At 39.3% G+C, this 26,331-nt stretch overlaps 1 protein-coding gene across 1 annotated transcript; it reads right to left on the minus strand.

Annotated features, from left to right (window-relative positions):
* Positions 1 to 160: 160 nt before the first annotated feature.
* Positions 161 to 7,605, minus strand: LOC144212860 (histone deacetylase complex subunit SAP30L). The gene is made up of 4 exons (XM_077741030.1): positions 7,001 to 7,605; positions 4,563 to 4,685; positions 3,873 to 3,971; positions 161 to 1,553 (listed from the first exon to the last, which is right to left on the minus strand). Exons 1-4 carry the CDS (start codon positions 7,184 to 7,186, stop codon positions 1,422 to 1,424), a joined length of 540 nt encoding a protein of 179 aa, XP_077597156.1. The 5' UTR covers positions 7,187 to 7,605; the 3' UTR covers positions 161 to 1,421.
* Positions 7,606 to 26,331: the final 18,726 nt, after the last annotated feature.

Below are 26,331 nucleotides of genomic sequence, written 5' to 3' on the forward strand. Positions count from 1 at the left end.
ACGCTTCAATCAAAATAAAGTTTAGTATCCTTATCCCTAATTCAATGTGTCAAATTGACGAAAAGAAGGTGTTTGGAAAACGCGACCATTACTTGTTGGTCTATCCAATTATCCTGTACATAATGAATAAGCACGTTCTCAAGACAAGTACTCACCCAGATGTGTTGACCTGTACATTTATTCTTATGAGCAATAAGAAGCCTTATTTAAACACAAGTTAAGTTTCTAAGACAAAAGTTATATGCTGCTGTTGTCATTTAAGTGTTAAGAAAAACAAATGTTATTTTCTAGCGAAGCTAACTGAAAAAAGGTAAAACAACCCCTGAAAAATCCCACTAAAGCATGTACAAGGACCCATGTGGTGAAACGCACACAAGTACAAAATTTAGGGTTAAGATAGTAAAGAAATGATAAAGAAAACGCAAACCAAAATGAAGGGCCTTGGTAGCCTCCATCTGCCGAGAATTTTACCATACATGAAGTTTAATTTGACCGTTTAACTTTGCTTTCTCAGGAAAAGTGGGAGAATGGATCAACTGACTGACCTATTATGCAAAGAGTAATAAAGAAAAAAAAATCACATAGAAGATGGCTTGCGTCATAAATCATTCCATTACTTAGTATTCCAATCACTATTGTAGTTGTTTACAGGAGGTTAGCTACTGTGCTTAATACTTTTGGCACACAACATAAAAGGAGGGTTTGAAAATGGGCCAAGACTTTGAAGCATCTCCGTGCTAAAAGTTTACAAATACATTAACATATCTCAGGAGAACATGCAAGATGTCAGCAGTCCTTGTCCAGGGGCCCTTTATTTGGTAAAAATTTGTGACGGTAGCTTTCTCGACAAGGTTTAGTCGTTTGGTTGGAAAGTGAGTTGTTATCCGTCAAAACCCCCCCAAAACAAAAGGAAATCTGAGTCCTGGTGCCCGAGTAGCGAAAAGTTCAGGGAAAATGAACGACAATCCGTGGCTGCTTGCGGGAAGAAAAAAAAGGCCTTCAAGGACACCTAATAGTGCTTGCAGAATTGTCCAAATTTTAACTGTTCTTAGATTAGAACTTTATGTCATCCCATATTTGGGAAATTTCTTGGTGGCAGTAGCAAGACAGACACAAGACACACAAGACATTGTAGACCTATAAGTAAAAAATTGGAACCAGACACAGGAAGTCTTCCATAAGATGGGGAACTTCTGCAAACTGTGACCGAGGTTGAAAATATGCATTGTCACTTCCAAGCTGATCCGCACTTGGCCCTTAAAAGTCTGGATCTGAAGAATGAATCAACAGTAACACAGTACAACCCCTCAAGTCCGTTTCCGGCCTGGTAAGCGCCGACAGCTCTTCCATCTTATCGAGGAGGGATCTCACTTTCCCCACAATAATTAGATGGAATGGTCTTAAGTGTCGCTTTTTTTCATTTAGTCCAGTGGTTTGCTGCTGCTGTCGGATTTCTGATCCAATCGACTTTTGCTGCTCTTCACCATGTAAATAAAGTAGTTCAACGTTTCCTTCTCGTTCACCGGAATGTTCCTGAAATGACGGCTCACCGTCTCCAGATAGACAGACAGTAGGAGTTAGATGAACGCTCTCTTGACATTGAGATGCAACATATCAATTTGACAACTAATTATAAATGGATTATAATGCGTATATTCAATGATTACCATGAAATGGTTTAAATTGGCTGATTTCAGTCTCAACACAATAAATATTGTAAAATATTCATCTTGTTGCCTTCCCTGACAGCAGACTGACCTGAAGTGTGCCAGTTACTGGTGAACCTACCATCCATTCTTGTAGCCAATCTTGGCGTATTAATGACTATAAATTTTATTAGCATTGGATTTGGGAGCATTTTCTTCCTGCTCTTCTAAATAAATCACTTCAATTGATGTTGATTTACCTTATTGGCCATTTGTAAACCAGGGTTTTAGGGTCCTGCCTGAGAAGTGTTTCTGACATTTGCTTGACAGCACCTGAGCTTGGCGGACAAAGTCTAGCTTTTTTTCCTTTAAAATAAAAGATAAATAAACAACGTGGCTAAATGCTACGGCAGCCAAGGGCACAGCTGTGGGTGCTAGCCGGCTGTCGCAAAGCATTATTAATGATGTGCAGGCCTCGTAAAAACCAAGTCTCGCTATCCCCGAGTTGGCGCGTCTGGGGAAACATTCAACTTGCAGCCGGTGCTATTCATCTGGCGTTCAAATTTGACGCCCCCCGCCACCCTCTCCTGCCGGACGGGAAGCATACAGGAGGTTTTCATAAGGCGGCTGCGTAAAGGCCACTTGCCGATGCGGCAAATTAGTCTAACAATCTCTCAGTCAGCAATTACGACCAAGTGGGTGCTGTGACACCGCGTACGTCAAAGTGAAACACCACTACAATTGCAAGTAGCGCCTATAATGAGGGCAACATGGTTAGGGTTAATGTCAAGCTAAAAAAGCCAATTTCATATAAAAGTAGGCATTACAAATGTGTTTTTAGCCCCTGCTGCTACAATTGAGTGAAGCCGATATCAAGGATATAGAATAGCAATTCCTGGAATATCGCGGTTAATGCAGACATGGCCACGATAATTGAAAAATTGTGAACTAGGGTCAATCCTATTATAACTTTTTTTTTTAAAGTCCCGAGTCCCAGTAGCTAGAGTGGATTCCGTGAGTTTCAGTGTGGATTTTCAAACTTTTATGAACTTAAAAAAAAAAAAAAAAAAGTTTTCTCTTCAGTGCTGAGCCCTAGTAGCAAAAGTGGCTTCCGCTTACAAGTTTCAGCGTGGATTTTTTTACATTTTTATGAACTTAAAAAAAAAAATCATAGCGGGGGAAAAAAAATCCTAAAATGAATTCGCAATAAGTGAAGATGCGATAATCGAGGGATTACTGTGGTTGTACTTGTAGCCAATGCCTACTACTATATGAAACGGAAGCTCTTTGACCATTTGTTCCATATTCAGCCTGTCATGATACAACCACGCTCTTTTGCTTAACGTGTGGAAGAATTTTCTCATACTAAGAGTAAATAAATATATAAATAAATAGTATGTGACGGACAAAAACGCTAGTTTTTCAGGGATAAAAATTATGAAAGTTTGGACTAAAAATGTAGTAGATTGGATATACCGTATTTTCACACCTATAGGGCCACTTAAAAGTCTAACATTTTCTCTAAAATGGTCGACGCCCCAATTGGTCAGTGTGTTTTGTCTGTGCACTAAACTAAATTTTTGTATGGCCATGGATTGAACACAATTTAACAGCTTTGCTAACCGATTACTAACCGATTGCTAACGGATGGCCAACATTGTAGTTCGGGCAGGCAGCGTCGCACGAGTTACGTGACGATTTGGAATGAATTATCGATGCCGATATAACAGCAAGGAGAATCTAAGGCTTGGGAGTGATGCATGTCGCGAGTTACAATGGATTGTGGATGACTGGGCTAAAGTATCGGCCAGTACTGTTCGAGCCTTCGCCAAAGCTGGAATCAAGTTCCCAGAATACACAACTCTGACTGACTGTGGAGCCTAGCATGTTAAACGCCGAACTATTTATATCAGAGTGTACCCTTGACCTCAATAAAGCATTATTAAACTAAGTTTTGCTCGCGCTGTGTTTAAAAAAACACAATGCCAAGCCTAACACACGCTAGCCGCTTGCGTAACATACGCTAGCGGATAGCATAACATACACTAGCAGATAGTATAACATATGCTAGCGGCTAATCGGGCAAGGCGTCTAATGTATATTGAAAATATACCCGCAAATGAGACTGCGCCCTATCACACGGTGCATTTTATAGGTTTGAAAATACGGTACATATTTGTGGTTGTCCAAAAACATTTCACTGAATTTGCAGAAATGTGCTGTTACCTCGGCAAGTTGGGCCTTGTTGAGGCCTGGCCTGGTCTGCAGCTTGTAGTGTCGCTTGTAGCGTCGCAATGTGTTTACCTGCAACTGGAACAGGTCCACCTGGAAAGACATAAGTCAGTTTACCACCTCTTTCAGTGGCCACTGTGTACCGTACTTTACAGAATATAGGTCACACTTTTTCTTCCAGAGCTTGGCTGGCTGAACCTGCGACTAACACTCAAGTGCAACTTAGGTATTTCTTTTCTCTTTCTGACCCTGATAGACTATTTTTTTTCTTTCAAAATTCGGTTAAAGTTATCTGAAAAGTTGTTATATTAACATCTGTCTATTAAGCCAGTTGTTCTCCATTTTGCTATTGTCACTTTAATGTATGTTTGTTCTTGGTTTCTTACAAAATAATAAATTGCCCTCCCAAAAATCAAACTTTATTTTCCCTCTTCATTGTGCATTCTTTGGCTGGTGCAACTTATACAGAGGTGCGACTTATAGTGCTAAAAATACTGTACGTGGGACATTTTTCTAACAAAACTGAGTAGAATGACGATTTTGCATCAGCATGTTTTCTCTCTTTTGTGCCCATAGAAGCTCAAGTAATCCTGACGACCACAAATTTTAACAATCCAAACCCTACACCGAAAATTTGAACTATATTAATTTGTGTCTTAAAAGCGTCATAATGGAAAGCTCTACCTCTGGTACCTCCACGTCATGATCTGGGGACTCTCCGCCATCATCACTCGTCTTCCTCTTTCTCTTGTTCCGCACGCTCTGAATGAAATTCTTGTGGAAGTCACAGATGTACAAATGGCGTACCTGGCAACAAAAAAAAAAAAAAAAATGTTGGGCAATGTTGAAGTGCATTTCGTAGTGAAATAAAAGCACTCTCCTGACTAATCCGAACATTTAGCCCAGTGGATATCTGCAGTGTATCAGCTCAGCGCTTGGGGAGAACAAAAATAAATAAATAAAAAAAACATTCACAAGCTTGTGTCGTCCACACATAAGAATGAAATGAACTTCCATCTAGCAGCTTGTGTAAATTTCCTACCAAATTGTTCCATTTACTATGTCCTTCTGTGACCTTGATGACGTGGCACAGTGTTTCTTTCCCAACGCAGTAGTATTCAGAGAGACACATTTATTTGAATATAACAAGATTAAAATCAAACTATTACAAGGTTAAAAACAAAATATGATGAATGTTAAGTTATAGATTATGCTATTACAAGATTCAAACTGTGAAAGTAATTTTGCTTCTTGTTTCTTTTTCTCATGAATCGGAATTGATTGGTTTCTAGGGCATCATCTTTTAGCAACGTAAAATCTGTTTTTTCTTAATATTGAGATTTAAGTAATATTTGGAGATAAGTAAAAAAAAAAGAGATTTAAAAACATTACTTTTTATTTTAAAATCACACGAACTGGACGTTGTTCATGGTCCGTAGACATCAACTATTGGTGACAAAAATTAGATTTTGGAACAATTTTGGTGTGATTCCTGCTGATAAAACTTTGATGAGAATGACAATTGTTATTATAGGCGGCATAGTTTTAAATTAAAAGGTTTTCAAATAGTGGTGTCCTTTGAGATTTTTTCAATGGAAAAAGTGTGTCGCACTTCAAAGAAAGTTGGGAAACATTGAAGTAGTAAACACGCCATTTTTCCCTCACAGCCTGCGGGATGTGATGGCCCACGTGTTCTTGAAAATTGACGTTGGTCTATAGAGGATTGTGTGTGTGTGGAGACAATGTTTTGTTATATCTTTCACTGCAATTGTACATATTTTTTTTCGTTGTACTTGGTTTTGACGAGTTTTGAAGCGATTTGACAATCAACGTTATTAATTTAAAAACCTATATAGTAATACCTCGACATATGAGGAATTTTGAGATACTCTAAAAGGTTAAGGATGGGTCATTTGACTAAAATTCTGAGCAAATATTTATCTTGAGATACGAGACAATTTTTGAGATAAGAGCATTCGAGACAGCCGCGAGAGGCTGCTTTTGATTTCTTTCTCGCCGCATCTCCGTTGTGGAAAGAGATCTATTTTCAATTTTCCAGTGTAGTATTCTTTTTTTTTTTGGTGTTTTTTTCTTTCAGAAAGTGGGAACAAAATAATTATTATTTAGTTCATTTCTATGGAAAACGCTGACTTGAGATACGAGTAAATTGACATACGAGCTCAGTTCCAAAGCACAATAAGCTTGTATCTCAAGGTATAATTACAGGGGAAAAACTTTCCAAAGAGTGGCCTGGAACTGACATATTTGCAGTCTCTATCATCTTACTGTTGGACAATTTGTGAACGGAAAGTTACTCAATTTGAGATTTAAACTTTCATATTTATTTCTGTCTTCCACACTAGGAGGGGGTCAAACAGAACAGAGTAAAGGAAAGGGTTCACATACTCCATTTTCTATTGTAACATGAGTCTTTTTCAATTAGAAAGTCTAAAAAAACATCTAAAATGATCTCTCAACATACAATTTATTACAAACACAAAAATATATAAGTCTAATTGTCATTACATAATTATTGGTTCATCCCGTTTTAAGTTTCCAACCAAACAAAATGTAAAAAGGTTGTAATTTCTGGGAGATATTGTAACGTTGCTATTTTCACGAAGGCAGAGTACTTTGGTGCACCTACACTACATTATTTTGTAATGTTTTAAAGCCCTTTACATTATTAAAGTAGTGAAGTTTATTAACATTGTATATACAATTAGAATGACGTGGTGTGCTGGTTGTCCCGTTCATTTTTCAAATAACCTTGGAGTCATTTCTTAAGAATAAAATTTGTGGGCAAATGTCACTTTGACCAAGTTGACCCTTTTATCACTTATTTTTGAATAAAACAAAGGTCAAGTTAACGTTAGCACAGTAGTTTAAACGCAGTGGCTATACGAAGGAGCATCAAATAACCCGTCCATAACCTCAACAAAACAAACTTAAGAGCGGCTGACCCACCCCAAGACGATCCAAACGGTATTAAAATCCAAGTTTGAAGACATTCTGTGTTCACTTAGCATTAGCTGTCAATCAACCGGCTAACTTGCATTTATCGAATGTCTTCCAGATCCCAACATGTGCAAAACCCTTTGGTTCTTTCTAATGTCACTCACGCTCTTGTCGATGTCCAGCTTGAGCTTCTTCTGCGAAATGCTCTTCTGAATCCGCTTGCTGAAGGAGGCGTTGCCGGCGGAGCGGCCGCAGCGTTCGCCGTCTTCGATCAGGCAGCAGCTCTGGCCGTATAGGGGCGGCGCGGGCGGCCCATCGTGGCTGTCCTCTTCGGTACTGAAGCCATTCATCCTGGAAGGAACTACCCCGGAGGGGATTCGGTGAAATAATGTGGGGCGATAAAACCCGACACCACCAAATCCCCTATCAAAAGTGTACGCTCTGGCTGATTTTGCCAAAGGTAGCGTTTTATAGCCCAATTCCTCCGTAGTGACTTGATATCATGCTCCCGTCTCCCAGCGAACCGCGGCCGGCTAACGTGTGCTAGCCCTGACGAGTTAGCGCAACGCAAGGTGGGCTGGATATTCCGAAACAGCTAATGTTTCGCGAATGACAGCAATCGCGAGCGACTCGTGAGTAGGTAAAGATAAACCACGACGAGCGAAACAACTTTGTTTATGATTAAAAAAACAAATCTGTAGTTTAAATCGAGACAATCGCATCGTACAATGGACGTGCTGGAGTGTCGGTAACGGAAGTTTCCCTCGCTCGTCACGATTGGTCAAAATTTTGAATAAAGGCGGGGCAGTGACAAAATGCCACTGAATGATTGGCTCTGAAGAACGCCGGTCTCGAACTGTCACCGCCCTATACAATACTTCGGTGTTTTCCACACAGCTTGAAAAGATGTCGTTGTTGTCGGGTCGGACGGGGTATTAAACCAACTATTTTGCCTCGTTATATCATGCTGAGCCACAAAATGCTCAGTAAATCGCGTGACAAATCATGATGGGTGAAATTTGAATTGCGAAACAACCTGTTAACGCGACGTTACACTACACCCACATACACTAGTCCAGTGTTTCCCAACATTTTTTGAGCTACAGCCTACTTTTTGCATTAATAAAAATCTCAAGGGACACCATCATTTGAAAGTCTTTTAATTCAAAACCATGTCGCCTGTATAAGCAATAGTCATTCTCATCAAATGTTTATCAGCAGGAATCACATAAACCTCCCAAATTATTCCAAAATCTAATTTTTCCACACTGACCGAATGTCACCAAAAGTTGATGTCTGCGGACCCTGAACAACTTCCGGTTCAAGTGATGCAAAAATAAGTCATGTAAAGTTTTTAAAGCACAATTGTATTACTTTTCTCCAAATATTACCCTAATCTCCTAATATTACGCAAAAATGTTGTGCTCACGCACACATTACGTTTCCAACAGTTGATGCCTTAGAAAGCAAACAACTTCCGGTTCATGTTAGAAAAAAAAATAAACAACAAATTGACTTTCACCAATTTGAATCTTGTAATAGTATAATCTATAATTTAACGTTCATCATATTTAGATTTTAACCTTTTAATGGTACAATTTTAATCTCGTTATATTCATATTAATTATTCTCTCTGAATTTTACATTGTATTACTTCAATATCCCGCGGCATACCGGACCATTGCTTACGGCACACCAATGTGTGAAAACACTGCACTTGTCATTGTTATCAAAATCTTTTAACGATTGTTATTCCCCTACGATTATCATCAATAATTCGGCCAATTTATTTAAATCACGTATTCAACTATCATCGTGTAATAGACACTGCAAGCTGTACGCTTTTCCTTACGTATATCTTGGTTATATACATCGCTGTGCTGCGATTCTATCTGTGACCATCTGAAAGGCGATATAGTCAACTATAATTGGTCAAAACGATATTAAACTATTTGGACCTACTCAGAAACACTTTCGAACGTGACTTTATGTAGACAAAATGTAAACAACACACGTGATGTTGTCACCATGTGTGTTGTTTGTAGTGACTTTAAAAGTGGGCAAATATAAATAAGGGCGGCTCGCCATGGAATGTCGGGGGGGAAATGGAGTACCCGGAGAAAACCCACGCAGGACATCAAACCCCAAATAGGTGGACCGACCTGGATTTAAACCGAGGTGCCCCACTGTGAGGCCCACACGTTCACCACTCATCTGCCAGGCCGCCCTCTGGTGTCATTACTGTACTATGACCTGAGCACAAATTCTCTCTCAGATGATATAGCGGGTTCAGACCGAGGACAGCATTAAAAAAGATAGCAGCAGCAACAGCAGAAAGCAAATTAGGTTATTGTGAAGATGAGGCCAAGAAATGTTCTAATGGAGCGTTAAAATGTGATGCGACTGTAATAAAACCATTTGGGGATGGCCTGGCATTAGATGATACAGCAAACAATCACACAAAGTTTCTATGTGGATTAGTAATTGTGGTAATGCCTCTAATGAGGTCATAACAGGATATTTCTGATAGGAAGGCTAAAGAGAACTTTGGTGAATGTGTTTTCTAGAGGAAATAGTAGTATTTTGTGAATCTGGAATTTACTAGAAATGATTGCTTCAAGGCGGCAATCTGGGCTCCTGGGTTCAAATCCAGGTCGGTCAACCTGTGTGGTGTTTGCATGTTCTCCCTGGCCTGTGTAGGTTTTCTCTGGGTACTTCGGTTTCCTCCCACATTACAAAAACATGCACGGTAGGCTGATTGGAAACTATTAATTACCCCTAGGTATGGTTGTGAGTGTGCATGGTTATCCGTCTCCTTGTGTCCTGCAATCGGCTGGCCACCGATTCAGGGTGTTCCCTGCCTCTGACAGCTGTGATTGGTTCTAGCACTCTACGTGACCCTAATGGGGATAAAATGGTTCAGAAAATGAGATGAGGGGGAGAAAATGAATGAATGGCTGCTCCGAACCATAATGCTTGACTTCAGTTTAGTACTAGGATGGGTAAGACAGTTCAGTCTTTTAGCTGAGGTACTTGAGGCTATCCCAGCTAACGATGGGCATTGGCGTGGGACACCCTGGTGACCAGCCAATCACAGGGCACAAGGAGACAGAAAACCATACACACTCAGTCTCATAACTAGGGGCAATTTAGAGCAGTGGTCCCCAAACATTGGTCCGTGGACCGGTACCGGTCCATGAGTCAACTGGCGCTGTTCCGTCAGCGTAATAAAATATGAAGGTTTTCAATATCGCCCTCCTACTTGAAATGAGAAAAGTTGTTATAATAATTAGTAATTGTATTTATTATGCTTGGGACACGCGGTCAGAAAAACGTTGGGGACCGCCGATTTCAAGTGTTCAACCAGCCTACCATGTATGTTTTTTTGGAAGTAGAAGCAAACCATAGTCCTGGGATGAAACCCATATAAGCCCAGGGAGAGAACATGCAAAGTCCATACATTGAAGACCAACCTGAGATGGAACTCTCAAGCCCAGAAATGTAAGGCTGACGAGGTAACCATTCTGCCGCCGGGTTGCCCATGCTTTTAGGTATTTTTCAAACATTTTCGGAAACAGTACCGAATAGGTTTTGGAGCATCATTTTGGGGACCCCTTAAAATTTTGAATTTCAAACAAGACTCATGGTTTTGGCCAAGGTGATGAGCTTTAGAGCATGTTAATGTCCTCAAAAGTCAATTTGAATTATAATAATTTTTAGAGAGGGTAACATTGAGTGAATTTATGTTTGACTTTTTATTGAATATATCTCGAAATTTATATATGTTCAACCGGAGTTGAAAAGTCTCAACTTTTTTCTTGAAATTCAAATGTAGAGACCCCATGTTCCCAAAACTAATTTCAGATAGATGCAATCGCCAAAGTTTAAAATGCTTGTTTTTTTTCTTCACCATTAATATAATACTAAAACAACTGACACATTTCTGAAAACTGGTATTTTTCTCAGGTGGCCCGTTGTCGTGAGTGGTTAGCGTGTCAACCTTACAGCTCTGGGGTCCTGGGTTCAAATTCAGGTCACATTTACCTGTGAGGAGTTTGCATGTACACCCTGGGCTAACGTGGGTTTCCACTGGGTACTCTGGTTTCCTCCCACAATCCAAAAATATGGATGGTAGGCTGACTGGACTGGACTGGATTTTTCTCGATAAGGACTCAGGTCACACCATTTAGCCACCACAACACTAGATGGCGGTGATGTTTTGTATGTGTGAGTGTATGTGCCTCTGGACCGCATTTTCACCCCCAATTTGAAATACATAACACTCCAATTTATGATTCCTAAAAGTCACCGGAAATCCCTTTTTAATGCATTAAATTATTTTGCTTCTTAGTTGGAATTCAAATAAATAGAGAGCGTTATAGGAGGGTCCATTTTTAGGTCATGCTCAAATTTTGGGCTGACATTTATATGAAAGAGCAAGGAAGTAATGGCTGTAAGAGTGCCCCAAGGAGATAAATATTTAGGAAACTGGGAGTTTATGAAGCGATGACATATCAACCCGGATTTCCTGCCTCTGGATTAGATCACATTTCTGCAGGATGTGTTGAATATGCTATTCATAACACATTGCTGGCAGGCCCAGCAGATGAGTGGTTAGTTTGTCAGCCCCACAGTACAGGGGTTGTTGGTTCAAATCCAGGTCATGTCCATTGGGTGGAGTTTGCATGTTCTCCTGAGTGGGTTTCCTTTAGCTACTCTGGTTTCCTCCTACATTCCAAAAACATGGATAGTGGCTGATGGGACTCTCTAAATTGCCCCTAGGTATGGGTGGCTGTCCATCTTCTTGGGCCCTGCGATCGTCAGGCCACAAATTCAGGGTGTCCCCCCGCCTCTGGCCCAGAGCCAGCTGGGATAGATTCCAGGTGAAATCTTTAAATCTCATTTTACTAGTATCATGACAATAAAAGCATTCAATTCAATTCAATTCACCCCCCGCAGCCCTAATGAGGATAAAGCGGTTCATAAAATGAATGAATGAATCAATGACACATCGCTTCTTCTCCTTTCATTGTCTATGTGGGATAAACACGGCCTTCGAAACACAAAAGAGTAAACCGTGATTTATACATTTTATGTGTAGTAACGGCAGTTCGGCGGAGTGAGGTCTAATGTAAAGGGACTTTTCTAGAGGGAATTGTCAGCAATGTCCACGTAAAAAAAAAAACTACATTTTCTAGAGTGGCAAATAACTTTAGAATGTTCTTTTTTAAACAGGTGATGGGCTGCAATTAGAATAATCATTAGTACATTTAAACATTCATGCTGCCATTGATGCCAATATACTACAACTATATGCTATCTGAACTGCGAGGACTGGCAGTGATCAACACTGCATTTGCAAAGGGTCAATAATTAAAATGTACAAATATGTTCAGTTTATTACCATCTGCTGGTCAAATGATAGCACAGCGACGCGAATCAATCAGGTTTATTGTGTACTTTCGACTGCTACCGTTTACGGGAATTTATCTATACTACTTTTAGTTAAACAGCCACGACAATGTATATGGACCATAAAGTACAACACATAATGCTTCGATGCAATAAATGAGAGCTATAAAAAGACGTTCATTGCATGAAGTGACGGAGATAAAGATGAATTGCAATATTTACTGGAGTGGTGGAGCAAGTGGGAAAATAGAAGGATCACAAAAGCTGTGTGTGATGCAAAGGACGGGCGGCAGTAGTAGCGCATTAAAGGTTGGAGTCATTCATCACATGAGAGTTGTCTTTGTTCTCCTCACTTTAGTGAGGGTTCTCCATCGGTCAATGTGTCCGCTCGGAAGGCTAAATGAGCGATTGATTTGGCCACTCTGGGATAATAGTTTGTCAATGGTGATCAGTGAACCAACATGAGTTTCTGCATGGGACGCCCTTTCAAGTCCATCTCCTCCATTTTCATTTTTCACCAGTTTAAATGGGATGGAAACATTCTTGAAAGGCTTTTGCTGTCTACTTTGGAGAATGGAAAGTGAGATGATCGATGTCCGTTGGCCCTACATATGGAAGGAAATTAGTAAAAAAAAAAAAGGCCACAATCAACCGTGAGTGTGGCATACTATGCTACATACCCAGATTTCTCATTACAGACTTTCTCGATTGCATGTGGACAATAGCTCAAATGGGCCTGGTAGCTGAGGGGTTAGTGCGTCAGCCTTACATTGGAAGACCTGGGTTCAAATCCAGGTCGGTCTACATGTGTGGATTTTGCCTGCGTGGGTTTTCCCCGGGTACTCCAGTTTCCTCCCACAATCCTAAGAAATGCATGGTAGGCTGATTGTACACTCTAAATTGCCCCTCGGAATGAGTGTGAGCGTAAATCGTTGTTTGTCTCCATGTTCCCTGTGATTGGCTGACCACCAATTCAGGGTGTCGCCCGGCGCTGGCCCGAAGTCTGCTGGGATAGACTCCAACACCCCCGGTGAACCTAGTGAGGATAAAGCAGATCAGAAAATGAGAGAAGAATAGCTCAAATTACCCAATGTGTTCCCCCAAACAAACTGACAAATTACTTGTGGAAAATTTCATTGGAATTCTCCTTGATAAATTATTTTACAATTAATCACAACTTTTCTTAAGTGGAAAATGAGCTGCCTGAACCTGCACAGTCAGGACCCAGCTGGGATCAAACCCTCGACCCCAGAACTGTAAGAGCGATGTGCTAACCACTTGTTCACCGGACCTGCAGACACTGAGAGTACCACTGCATTAAAAAAATGTCTACAACTCTTTTTATCCACAAATTGTTTATTAAACCCGGTCAAAACTGAATAAAACGTGATAAACAAATTCATGTTGCTAAGTATGTCGCAATAGCGCAGCGGTGTCAAAACATTTTGTCATGGATGACAGCTTAAAATAATAATAATAATAAAATAAAAATCAAAGGATGCGCGGGCCAACTTGATATGTCCTCAATTCATTTTGACCTGTAGCAAATGAACGATCATAGTCAAATTGGATTGGACAACTATTGCCCTCAATGGAAGTTAGACATGATGAATTAATAGCAGCTTTTCCATTTTGAAAATTGATGTAATGTCTAAAACTGTCAAGGGAAATGAATGAGTTAAGCGCTACAAGCATATTGCCTAATATATTAGATTAAATTAGATAACTTTATCCATCCCGTATTCGGGAAATTCATTGTCGCATATCAAGAGGTTGAGAACACAGACAGAAAAATACATTTTAGACATAAATTAATTGGTACTAAATAAGTAAGTAAATAAAAAAATAAAAAAATAAGCGTTGATAGGTTCATTAATATTTATACTTTAATATCATTATTAAAACACTGCAGGCAGACATCTGATTTAATTATTGACATTTAACTAAATAGGCATCTATGATAAGCAACCTTATAAGGGAAAATACATCAAGACCTCCTTCCGGTCTCCGAAGCATCTTCTCGAACAGTAATTTCTCGTACAGCTTTAAAGCCATTAATCAAAACAATTACAAGGTTATTGATTAATCCAACATGCGTAAGCAAAAACAACATCTGCAATTATAATAACAATTAAGGTATTTAACAACAATAAAAAGAGGAAACTAAAAACAAACTTCATTTGAATTTAAACAATCACGCCTTCATTTGGCATAACAATTACATAAAGGAGCGCGAAGTGCGTCACGATGTAGGAACACTATGCGAGTGTTCCTGGAAGTGATTGATATCCATCTGCTGGTAGCAAAAGTCCTTGACGACTCTTCGCTGCAAACCCAGATCAACAGTCCTCGGAGCCCGGGACTGGGTGAGATGTCAGATAAGCAGTCCTTGTGAGAGGACTAGGTGACTGGTTACGACCCCGAGTTCTCTTCAGACAATTTGGAGAATGATTTAATACAGAAATGATTAAATACACACATGTATAATAGTATTACAGAATAAACGCAACAAGCGTGTTCAGATGTTTCTTTTGTTAAAGAGCTTGACATTTGATGAAGGATCTGCGGAAAGGCTCCTTCCTGCAGTAAGGGTCTATTGCTGAAAGAGCTTTGGAGGGACTCCTCAAAGTCATGTAGGGGGTGGGCGGTGCTGTCCATGATGGACATCATCCTGGCCAAGATCCTCCTCTCTCCCACTGCCTCCATAGAGTCCAGAAGACAGTCCAGAACAGAGCTGACCCTCCTGATCAGCTTATTCCAGCCTGTCCCTGTCCCTCTCTGTGCTCCCGCATCCCCAACAGACCATTGTGTAAAACACTACAGGTGCCGCCACAGTCAGCCGTGGCATGCACACTTCAAAGGACCCTAGCCTCCTCTGTAGGTAGCGGCTCTGGCCCCTTTTGTAGAAGGCATCTATGTTAGTGGATCAGTGCAGTTTGTTTTTGAGGTGAACACCCAGGTATTTAAAATTCTCCACGATTACAATGTGTGTCCCATGGATGTTCACCTGGGTGTTCTGCTGGAGCTTCTTCCAGAAATGTATCACCATTTTCTTTGTCTTACTGGCGTTGATGTAGAGGTGACTCCGCCTACACCAGTCAACAAAAGCTGTGATGACTCCCTTGTATTCCGGGTCGTTCCCATCCATCAATCATCCAACAAAAGCGGTGTCTTCATTAGTATATATAAAAACATATACCGTGGTTCAAATAAGGAGATGAGAGATGATATATATATATATATATATATATATATATATATATATATATATATATATATATATATATATATATATATATATATATATATATATATATATATATATATATATATATATATATATATATATATATATATATATATATATATATATATATATAGATATATATATATATATATATATATATATATCACTCATTTTTTCTAAATAAATGAAAGCTTTAAAACATGCTATTTAAGAGACACTGACGTAATTTTAATTTTTTTAAAAATAAGTCCTCTTCCTGTACAAATGCATTCTTAAATTCACCATGGTAACTAAAATAGTGGTGTGTTCACACGCTCAAGGTTGCAGTTGTGTAGTGCTCTCAGTTGCTCAAGTCTACCAGTGCACATTCTAAAAATTCACATTTTTTTAACATGTTACACTACTAAGAAAATTCTAAACAGTTTTTGGACAGCCAATGGAGATGCACTATCTAAGTGTCTAGCTCCACCTTGTGTCAAAGCTGAAAACTGCAATGGATTGAATTTAAGCTTCTTGTGCTGAATATTAAAGTTGGACTCCTTCAAAAATATGATAGTCAGAAAGTTTCGGAGCAGTCAGTTACCTGCCCTCCTGACATCGGCTTCCGTTTTATCTCCCATGTTTCCTGGCCTTATATATGCCCACAAACGCCGTAAACCCTCCTCCCATTGACCTTTGCCGCATGACCTACGAGCGCCATGTTTAAATATTAAAAGGACCCAAAGGACCCAAAATGCCTGGCTGAGCGAGTCTCCGGTGGCCTCGACCCGGAGAATATTAGACGTCTTCTTCCTAATGGGGGTTAATGAAACGAAGCGATGTTCCTCCTCACTGCCTTCATTTCTAATTCTGTAATCCATTTTCATTTATTCAAGTCTCTTTGTCTTTGTTGCTTGCGGAGAGCATGTCCTCGGAGGCCAATTATTTTTCGGGTCTCGTCTATCTACGTGTGCACACACACATGCTTAGTTCATCACGAGATGATGGCCCTCTGTCCGGGTCATGTCACGTAGTAATGAGATGGTGTTCAGGTAAAATCTCGAAAAGCCACGACTTGCATGTTACTAGAAAATGCAATTTCTGGAGATTCTGTCAGAATGCATTTATAGTGCACAATAAAGTCCCTTTTAGGTCAATTCCTGTTGATTTGATCTTTCTGGGCCACCTCCTACTGTTCCTTTGTATTTATCGGAGAAAAATAATTGAGAAGAATTAAGATATTTTTTGTAGATCGACCTATTTGAGTTTTTTTGTGGGTCTGAGTTGAAACCAAGGAGGAATAAATTGAGAAATATTTGATGATGATTAACGCCAGTGTGGTAATTTGAATTTCCTGTTGAAAATAAAAAAAGAAAAGAAAAAAATGGTTCTTGGGAAGCATTGAAATTTTGGAAAAAATACCTCGGTGTTGTTGTTGAAACTGTGAAAAAAATTGTAATAGTCAATGTTTTTTTTTCTCATATCAATATGCTACTGTGCATATTTTTATCCACTGCCATTGATGACAATGGATGTTCAATCCTTTTGAACTGGAAAGGTTAGCAGGAACTGGTAAATGTAGCAAAAATAGTTACTAAGTTACACTCACCAATCCTGATGAAAAGTCATTTGATTTATATTGAATTGAATGCTTTTATTGTCATAGTCATGTTACCAGCAGTTGCTGTTTTTAAGTACACTTACATTATTATTCATGCATATTATATTATTGTAAATGGATCCAAAAGGGGAGAATGGATTATCGGAGCGGGGAGCAGTAAAAATGAAGGTGTGTCACGGTCAAAAGTACCTGCCTGCAGGGATGCCAGCGCAGGTGCACGAGGGGAATAATTGTTTGTGACGTTGTCTAAACCATTTACGTCTGCTGTCTGTCTACGCGTCTTTGTAGCCTCGCTATTTGAATTTTATTCGCCCCTGTATAATTGACATTCAAAATTTTCCCCGCAAGGATGTAAATTGAATTGATCCGAAACTTCCATCATCGTAAATATTATATTAAGAGGATGTTAGCAGCAACAATTTAAGAACACTAAGTGTGAAGATATACATGAGATACTCCCTCATTATACTTTCTTTAAAATGTGATCCGTTCCACTAAAATTGGAAGTTTTGGGATTTTTGGGTGTGCTTTTGGCACTTTTGATGAGCTTTCTGAAACTGCAAAAAAAATCTCCAAAAAAACCTCCAAATCGAATTGTAGATTTGGCAAAATTATTGGATGCTTTTTTTTTTAGAAATGGAGCAAATTTCATGACCAAGAAAGAAAAGACAACGGGCCAAGAACGGCATTATGCGAGTTTGCTTTTGAAAAATTCTTCAGCAACTATGCTTTGATTAGACATTTTACCTCATTTTTATAACGGACAGTGTCATATAAGGCGTGTCCCAACTTTTTTTTCTACCAGTGCTGCTTTCAGAAATATCAAATAATGCAGAGGCGAATTGGAAAACCTTCCAGTTTCATTTGGGTTAATAAAGATTGGGTTTTAAAAAGTATTTATTTTTATGTGTTAAATAGTGGCCTGGCATTGATTGTGATAGATCTCCAATCCAATCTCTCTTTGGGGAAAGGGTTTATTGCATAATGGTCAAAGAAGGGGCTTCTTGCATAACAATCGAGCTGCAATCCCTTCTGTTCAATATGGATACGTACCTGTCAACTTGTACACTAATTTTTACACTAATTTTAAACATTTTTTTACCATTTCAAATCATGTACGCCATACACCGACTTTTGTACGGGGAACATTTTTGTTTAAAAAAAATCACCAATATATATGAAAACCGATTTCAACAAGACCGTTTTGGCTAAAATCCAGATAGTCTCGTAGGCTGGTAGCCAACGACGCTACTGTCATCGACCGTTACTATTGTCACGGTATACCAGCAAAAATTATCCTCAATCGTATGTGTTTTTTAGCGGTGCTTACGGCAATATCGATGAAGGATGACATGCGCATGCGTAGATATACATAGAGTAAATATCGTGGAAGCAAGCATGGAGGAGCCACCTAGTAAGAAACGAGTTACCGCGAGTAAACATGCGTCGTGCCGTGTTTGTACGTTTTTTGGGGGGTTTGTACGGGGAATCATAATCATTTATAAGGGCAGTTATCGGCAGAGGTTGACAGGTTGTGGATATGACGTCTATCAATGTCAATGGCAGTTAAACAAGATCACTCAATGACAGCCTTGGCAGTTCAAATGGTTATGGTGTCTATAACTCAAAAGCAGGGAACGAGTTCGGGGTTACAAGCAACAAAATGAACCAGAGTATTAGGATATTCAATACATTTATCCGCATATGAGCCACCCCGCATATAAGCCGCACCCTTATAATTGTTGAATTTTACAATTTCTCGCTTATGAACCGCCCTCTGATTCAAAATGTGGGTTTAATAAGGATTACAAATATGTTACTTTGTAGGGACATTTTTAAAAGAAAAATGAGTGCACGGGGTATTTCTGAGATTACTGTATGAATCAAAAGCATGTAATTAGATTCAATATCATAAGAAAGTTAATACGCCTTTCTTTGTAAATGCAAAATATCAAATTATTAAATTTGAAAAAGGAAATAAGTCCATCTTGATGAGAACTTGATGCCTTTTAATGAGAGAAATTTTCTTAGCAGAAGTTTAAGACGTTATGGCGGCCAGTTGGCACTTAAATCCAAAGAAAAAAAATCTGCTACTTTGCGGTTCAGCTATCGCGGACTCAGAGCTTTGCAGATTTTTTCTGGAAAAAAAAAATACAAATATTACATTGAAACAACATATTTTACAGTTTTTCTTTTGTTATAACATGAATTTCACTCTCTCTACCCGTATTATATATGGTGTACTGTATACAGGGGGTAATTAAAAAAAAAGGAATTAAATTCAAATTAAGCATTTTTGAAGGGAAATCCCTACTTCGCGGAAATTCACTTATCGCGGGTGGTCCCGGTCCCCATTTACCGCGATAAGCGAGGGAACACTGTATTTCATAATCACAACGTGTACAAAGATTTCCTTTCAAAAGGACATGACGTAAGCACAACCAGGAACTATGTCCGTAGCGGTATAGTTTTCACCAAATCTCTGGGTGCAATAATAGCATGGGATACACATTACCCAGGTATCAAGGCTGATATTTTAACAATCAACCGCAAGACCTTCGGTCAGCGTTAACAACTATTGGGATGTGCTGACATGGTAAAAGTTACGAACACATCAAGGCTACTCGCATCTGGCCAGTCAGTGCACGTTTAACTAGGTAAGACGGTGGCGCGCTAAGCGAGCAGGACAGGCACAAATGAGTTTTTTCATGTTTTATGCAATATATGGTTTTATTTTTTTATTGGGTTTCATTCCAAAACTGCTCTTGAGTTTTAAAAGAATAAGCAAAACTCAAATTTGTCTTTCTAAAACCTTGACATTGCATTTTGTCATCATTGCAGAGTCTATGGGGAAGGGATAAAAAAACCCCAGAAAACAATCAAACCCAAAAAGCCCTAGAAACCGCACAATCCCTTTAGTAAACAATTCGACCTGTCCTCATGCTTGTGGTACGTTCTTGGGTTCATCTCAAGCTGCTTTGCTATCTGCTGTGCTGCAGTGAGGCTGCAAAAGCCCTGAGCAAGAATCCTCATTTATTTTACTGCTGCCTCGGTAACTATTTACCCTGTGAGCTTTTCGTTTCTATTTTTTTTCCAAAGCGCATGCATGTGTGTGTATTCAGTTGCAGTGGGATAAAGTAAATCCCCCAAAGGCGAAAGTGATCGGCAAGGAGAGAGAATAGAACCTCCTCTGGAAATCCGTTTGTCGCACACTCGGGAATGTCCGGCCATTTTAATGACATTTCACAGCACGCTGATTTAACGTTTCACAAAGCAGCTGGAGACGGAGAGGATCACAAATGGGCCTCACGGGTAGTCTGTGGCTTTACTTCACTACTAATATACCTTACACCTTAATCCACACCTGAAATACAACTACAAGCCTCTTCTTATTACATCTCACTTTTATATCTTTCAGTATTTGAGTTTGTGATAGTCAGTGGTCATATCGTAATAATCTATAAATTAACAGGCCCTCTAACACTTTCAAATCATGGCAGATTTCGTAACATCGTAATATCGTGTCAGTGCCCAAATAATTGATACTGTATCGTTATGAAATTTACACCCCATGGTACATTGATGGAAATGGGAAACGTACATTGTTAACTTTTAGATATGCCTTTTTGGGTACAAAGAATAGTTTTCCATCATATATGTAAAATGTTTCAGCAACAAATCAGCAAAAATGTCTCAATGTTTTTTTTATTTTCTTGCAACAATACTTGTGAAGTTGTCTGAACGTGGAAATTAAATTCAACACGTTTTACTTACATTTTCAATTTTTGATGGAAAAAATGTCTCATCTCATCTTTTTTCGCTTTATCCGAAGTCAGATCGTGGGGATGGCAGCTTCAGCAGGGAAGCCCAGACTTCCCTCTCCCCAGAGTACCCCCCCACAAAGACATGGTCAAATGCCTTCTCCAAATCCACAAAACAAATGTAGACTGGTTGGATTACTGTACACACAACCACACACACACTTTAAAATAAATTTTAATCTTTCGTTATACTCAATTTAAACCTTCTGCGATAACCGAGGTGAAGATGTTTATGTCCTCCACCTTGGCTTTTGACTTTTAACGTGCGTTTTTTCCATGTCTCAGAACCGAGTGTATCCCAATTTGTTTATTTAAATAATCAAACCAGTGACGACTCACTTTGGAGGGTTCTGAATGTGTCTTTTTCAGATGCTTGTTTTGCTTTTAAGTCCAGGTAGATTTCTCTGGGGTTTTCGCTGTTTATCGTTTTGGTCACGATATCTCCCGTAAAAAAAATGCAGCCTGTATGGCGCAGTGCTCATAGATATCTACATGAGAAAGACAGAGCATATGTCAAAGAGTATTCATTCAACTGAATCGTTAAGACTCACATACAATTTTAATATTAAAAAAAATGTGACATGGTGGATCAGCCTTCTTAAAAACTGATCACGCCGTGTGAGGACAGAATATGGCAGAGGGGATCAGTATGCTCGTTGTTTATCATGCGACGAGTTGGAATCTGAAAATGAACGTGACTCACAAGAGTGAGTGAGTCCCAAAGAACATGAAATTTTTCCATAAAAGTTTGAAGTTAAGAGTCTGAAGCTCAATATCACAGTTTAGCCCATAAAGCTACCTAAATCACTGGTCACAAAACATTTGTGACTTGGTCAATCAGTCTTCAGTGAAAAGTTTTGGGTCACAACAACAGAATTGGCTACTTTGTGGCTAGTCCACTAGGCTCACCTGCTTGGTTGAACAGAAAAAAAATGTAGTAGTGTTTGGTTTGTACCAATTTTCTACAAAACACATATAACCATTTTCTAATAAAATGATTGAATTTCTTTGGGAAAAAAATGCAAGCTGCCACTGTAATGAAACTACACAAAAGAAGTAGTGTGCAAAAAGGCCGTCCGTCTGCCCAGATGTCACTCGGTACCAAACCTGGTGAACTGAACTTCCATTTAATAGTTTGAAATTTGAAATTTACAATACTACCATATTTTCTGCACTTTAAAAATAAGAGTATAAAGCACACCTTAAATAGATGGCCAATTTTAAAATTGTTTCCATATGTTAAGCGCACCACAAGGTGCAGTAGACGTAGTAAAAGTAGTGGTTTAGGTTATGCATTCACACTCGATGAAACTGCACTAAAAGGAATGTCATAACTTGATTAAGCAATATAGATCCATTTATAAGGAGCATCCGATAATAATCTTTATTGTGTGCATTATTAGATTAGATTAACCTATGTTCATCCAGTATTCCGAAAATTCAGTTTGTAGCAGTAGCAGGCACATACACAAGAAAAGACAATGTAGACCTAGATAAAACTGGAACCACACACAGGAAGACCACACAAGATTGGGACCTTCTGCAGACTGAGACAGAGGTTGAAAATATGCAGAATCCCTCTTCCAAGTTGATCCGCACAGTCTCTCAGTAGTCTGGAGCTGATCATCAGGACTGGTAGCCTTCCCAGCCTGAATGGTTAAAAAAAACGTCCAGGACTAGCATAAAAAACTCAGCTAATACAACAATGACTGCATGGGTGGAGTCGAGTCGTAAAGGTCATGAAAACATTAAAGAAAATGTATAAAGTACAGAGTAAAATATTAGGAAATATTAAAATATAATAAAATAAAACATAGAAAAGCTGTAAAAACAAACAAACGAATAAGAGCAGACAGAGCTACTGCCACCGGCTGCCAGTTGAGCGGCGCCATCTTGGTTGCAGTAGCAAGAACAGATCTAGACACAGGAAAAGACATAGTACAGCTAAATACAACTGGAACCACACACTGAAAGTTTTAGAGCGGGTTAACTTGATTCAATAAGATAGGAACACTCCAAAACGTTGTGTAAAATAACCTAAGAAGTAAAGTCATGTCTACTCACTACATAACTTAAAGTAAAATATAACTTCCAAGTAATTAAACTGATTCAGTTTTTTTTATAATGCGGTCAACGAGTCAGTTGTTCAAATGACAGACATGTTTCTTCATATTGTGTTTGATTTCAGCTACAAACCGCTACCATGTATTACTTCAAATGACACAAAACCAAGCTGAAGCTTTAATTCATATTGTTACGGCATTGCAGATTCCGCACTGTATGTCTAAAACAATCAAAGTAGAAGAGCACGGTTGTCTCTGCGCTTAATGCCGCCAGATGGAACCCTCCGAAAAACCACAATTGGATTACAGCAGCCGCTTTGAGTGATTGCGAGAGAAGAAGAAGCCGTCGTCCGGTGCAGATAACCAATAGCCCGTTGAATAATTCATCCGCGTGCACAAAAACATAAGATAATATGTTTTTCTAAGTATGATGGATGGCGTTTGGTTCAAACAAGCGGAACATGAGGCTGGGTGCTTGCCAGGCCGTCGCCGAGGGGGAGGAATATTTCGTTTAGCCGGCTGCAACCCCATAGAAAGTGACAGGTTTGATTTTATAATGAAAATATCATTTATTTCGAGAATGCAATTGGAATGCAGAGTAGTTTGGGCCGTGGCCACATCAATAAATTTGAGGGTTTTCTGTTTTGTTTTTGGTGTCTGTAAATCATTGGCAAATAGATTCGACATGCAGAGCTGGCAACCCTTGTCCCATTTCCGGGGTTTTTCCGGAGTGAATGCGATTCATACAAAATGTATATAAAATGTAAAAAGGGACAATTTAGAGTGTCCAATTAGCCTACCATGCATATTTTTGGAATGTGGGAGGAAACTGGAGTACCTGGAGAAATGCCATTCAGGACCGGGGAGAACATGCAAACTCCACACAAGTGGACGTGACCTGGGTTTGAACCCAGGACCCCAAACTGTAAGGCCGACACACTGGCCACTCGCTCCACTGGGCCGCGATGTGTTGCATTTAAAAAAAAAAGAAAAAATCACAAAGACGGTTTGCAACGTCTGTTTGCTACTTCTAAGTTGGGGGTTCAATTTTTGTAGTGGGGCACATTGTAATTAAGATTTTTCTCTGGAGGGCCATTATGTTGGCAGACCCATGGGAATATTGAACTCATTTGGCTGCCATTGACAGCATTAAACGTCAAACGTCCAATCCAATTCGACTGGAAAGGGCTAATGAACAAATGTTCAAATTTGATTGGGCGTCTTGCGGCATCAACTGCAATGAAACTGCAGTTGCCATCGCTGACAAACAACTAATTGATAAACAAAAGAAAATTTAGAAACATTTACAACTTCTAAACATTTCAAATCTTTTTTTTTGAACCTATTAATAGAATTTTAAAATGTCTATCATTTTTATTTATGGCCTTAAAATAGTGAAAAAATAATAATTTAATAACATTTTTCTTCATATTTACTTAAAAAGGAAAATATCTACATGTTTTAATCTATTAGTTGGGTTCTATTTTGAGGGATCTTTAAGTTTTATTTAGTTTTTAATTTCAGGATTTCAATATAATAAAAAGGGCAAAACAGAAGAAACTTTTTTCAGTTTTTTTTCCAACAACATTGAATGTTATCTAATATCTTTATTCCAGGAAGAATTTTATATACATTTTATTTTTGAGAAAAATATCAAGTTCATGTCTATAATTTACCTTTAAGGGGCCGCACAAGTGAATGTGGTGAGCCATATCTAGCCCCCGGGCTGCTAGTTTTACACCTGTGCTCTAAATGTTATGCTACACCCAGAATATGTTGCATTACATAGCATAAATTGTTCCACTACCACAGACATTTTAACATAACACTCCATTTACCACTAATACCACAATCCTGTTGCGCTCGTGAAAGACAATTGTGACACAAAACTGTTTCATTTGGCAAGCCGTGAATTATTCAGCTCAACTACGACTGTCTTATCTGTACAACACAATATGATTTCACTGACGAGAACACTCGCAATCTCATTTAGTCATAGATGACATGTAGAGTAAAAAAAAAAAAGTTGTGATGTATATTTGATGCCATATTGGACTTTGCATATCACGCTTTCGCTACCTCTCCAGGACGCCATGAAACATTCATCGGCTCATTTACATATCAGGCAACTTTTCCGCCAAACTAAATTTGGGGCAGAAGAATTACCTCGCCCGTTTCATTGGATAGCTGTACACACGCATAACACACTGAAGGCCAGATGTCTGTTTCAGGGTACAGTTGCTTTTTTCTTTTTCTTTTCTGGCACTTCCACCTCTCCAAGTTTGACACCCATTCCATTTTTTTTTTGTATTCTTTACACCTTAGAAACGGGAGATGAATTGTCAGCATGTAAATCTCTCGTGTGAAATCCTCTGTGCTTAAGGAAGACGCCTGCTTCCATGTCGTTATTGCTGACAGCAGGCCGTGAGTGACAACAGAAGGTTTCATTTTTCAACAGCCGTCACGTCCCGCTGGAAATATTTTGACACCGTACTGTCGTGACGGTGTCAGTCACGGCTAAGTGGTAGCACTTTGTGCCGACTTTATCCGAAAGGCTTACGAAAGTGTCACTACTAATACTACTCACTAGCAGGAAGCCAAATCACATCACATCTTAAGTGTTCCCATTTTAGTTGCGTATCCTTTGTTACGCAAAACTAGAAATTTGGGGATGACAATTGCAGAAGAAATTTCTTCTCAAGACATTTCCTTGTTACCTTATTGTATGTGATAGCATCTTTTAAAAAAACATTTGACAGACAAATAGCCATACAGCAAAACTTATTTAACAGAATATTAGTGCTTAAAATAAAACCTTGAGGCATACCAAATGCAAGGATGGAGGTTGATGGACTGTGGTCATTTATAGTAATTGCAAAGTTGTGCAGTATCTGATCATATTAACCTACTCCAGGGCCATTTACACGGTAACAGCAGGGAACAAAGTTGGAACCTTCACGAGGTATCTCCTGAGAGGCTGCCCGTCGCGGCCTTCGAATCCAACAAATACCACCCAGAGCTGACAACCAAGAACGTGTCACCCTACGTTTTTCATCCAGCCGGAGAGATTCGATGGCCCCACACCTCCGGCTACTCCCCGGATGAACTAATCCGCGTTCCAGTGGCAGCTCTAGCGCGGCTGAGGGTAACCCCTAGGCGCCTGGGTGGCCTAACAACAACAATAACAACAACGGTAACAGCAGTGAAAACGTAAAAGCTTTTTCAAATAGCCCATTATTCTAAACAGCGTTTTGGTAGGCTGAAAATGCACAAAATTTGACTTTGTTCCGACCCGCCGTCGCAGTCTAAATGGTTGACGATGCCATTTTGATATTTCAGTGATGCCTGACTT

This window comes from Stigmatopora nigra, chromosome 19 (genome assembly GCF_051989575.1).
Source record: "Stigmatopora nigra isolate UIUO_SnigA chromosome 19, RoL_Snig_1.1, whole genome shotgun sequence".
NCBI lineage: Eukaryota > Metazoa > Chordata > Actinopteri > Syngnathiformes > Syngnathidae > Stigmatopora > Stigmatopora nigra.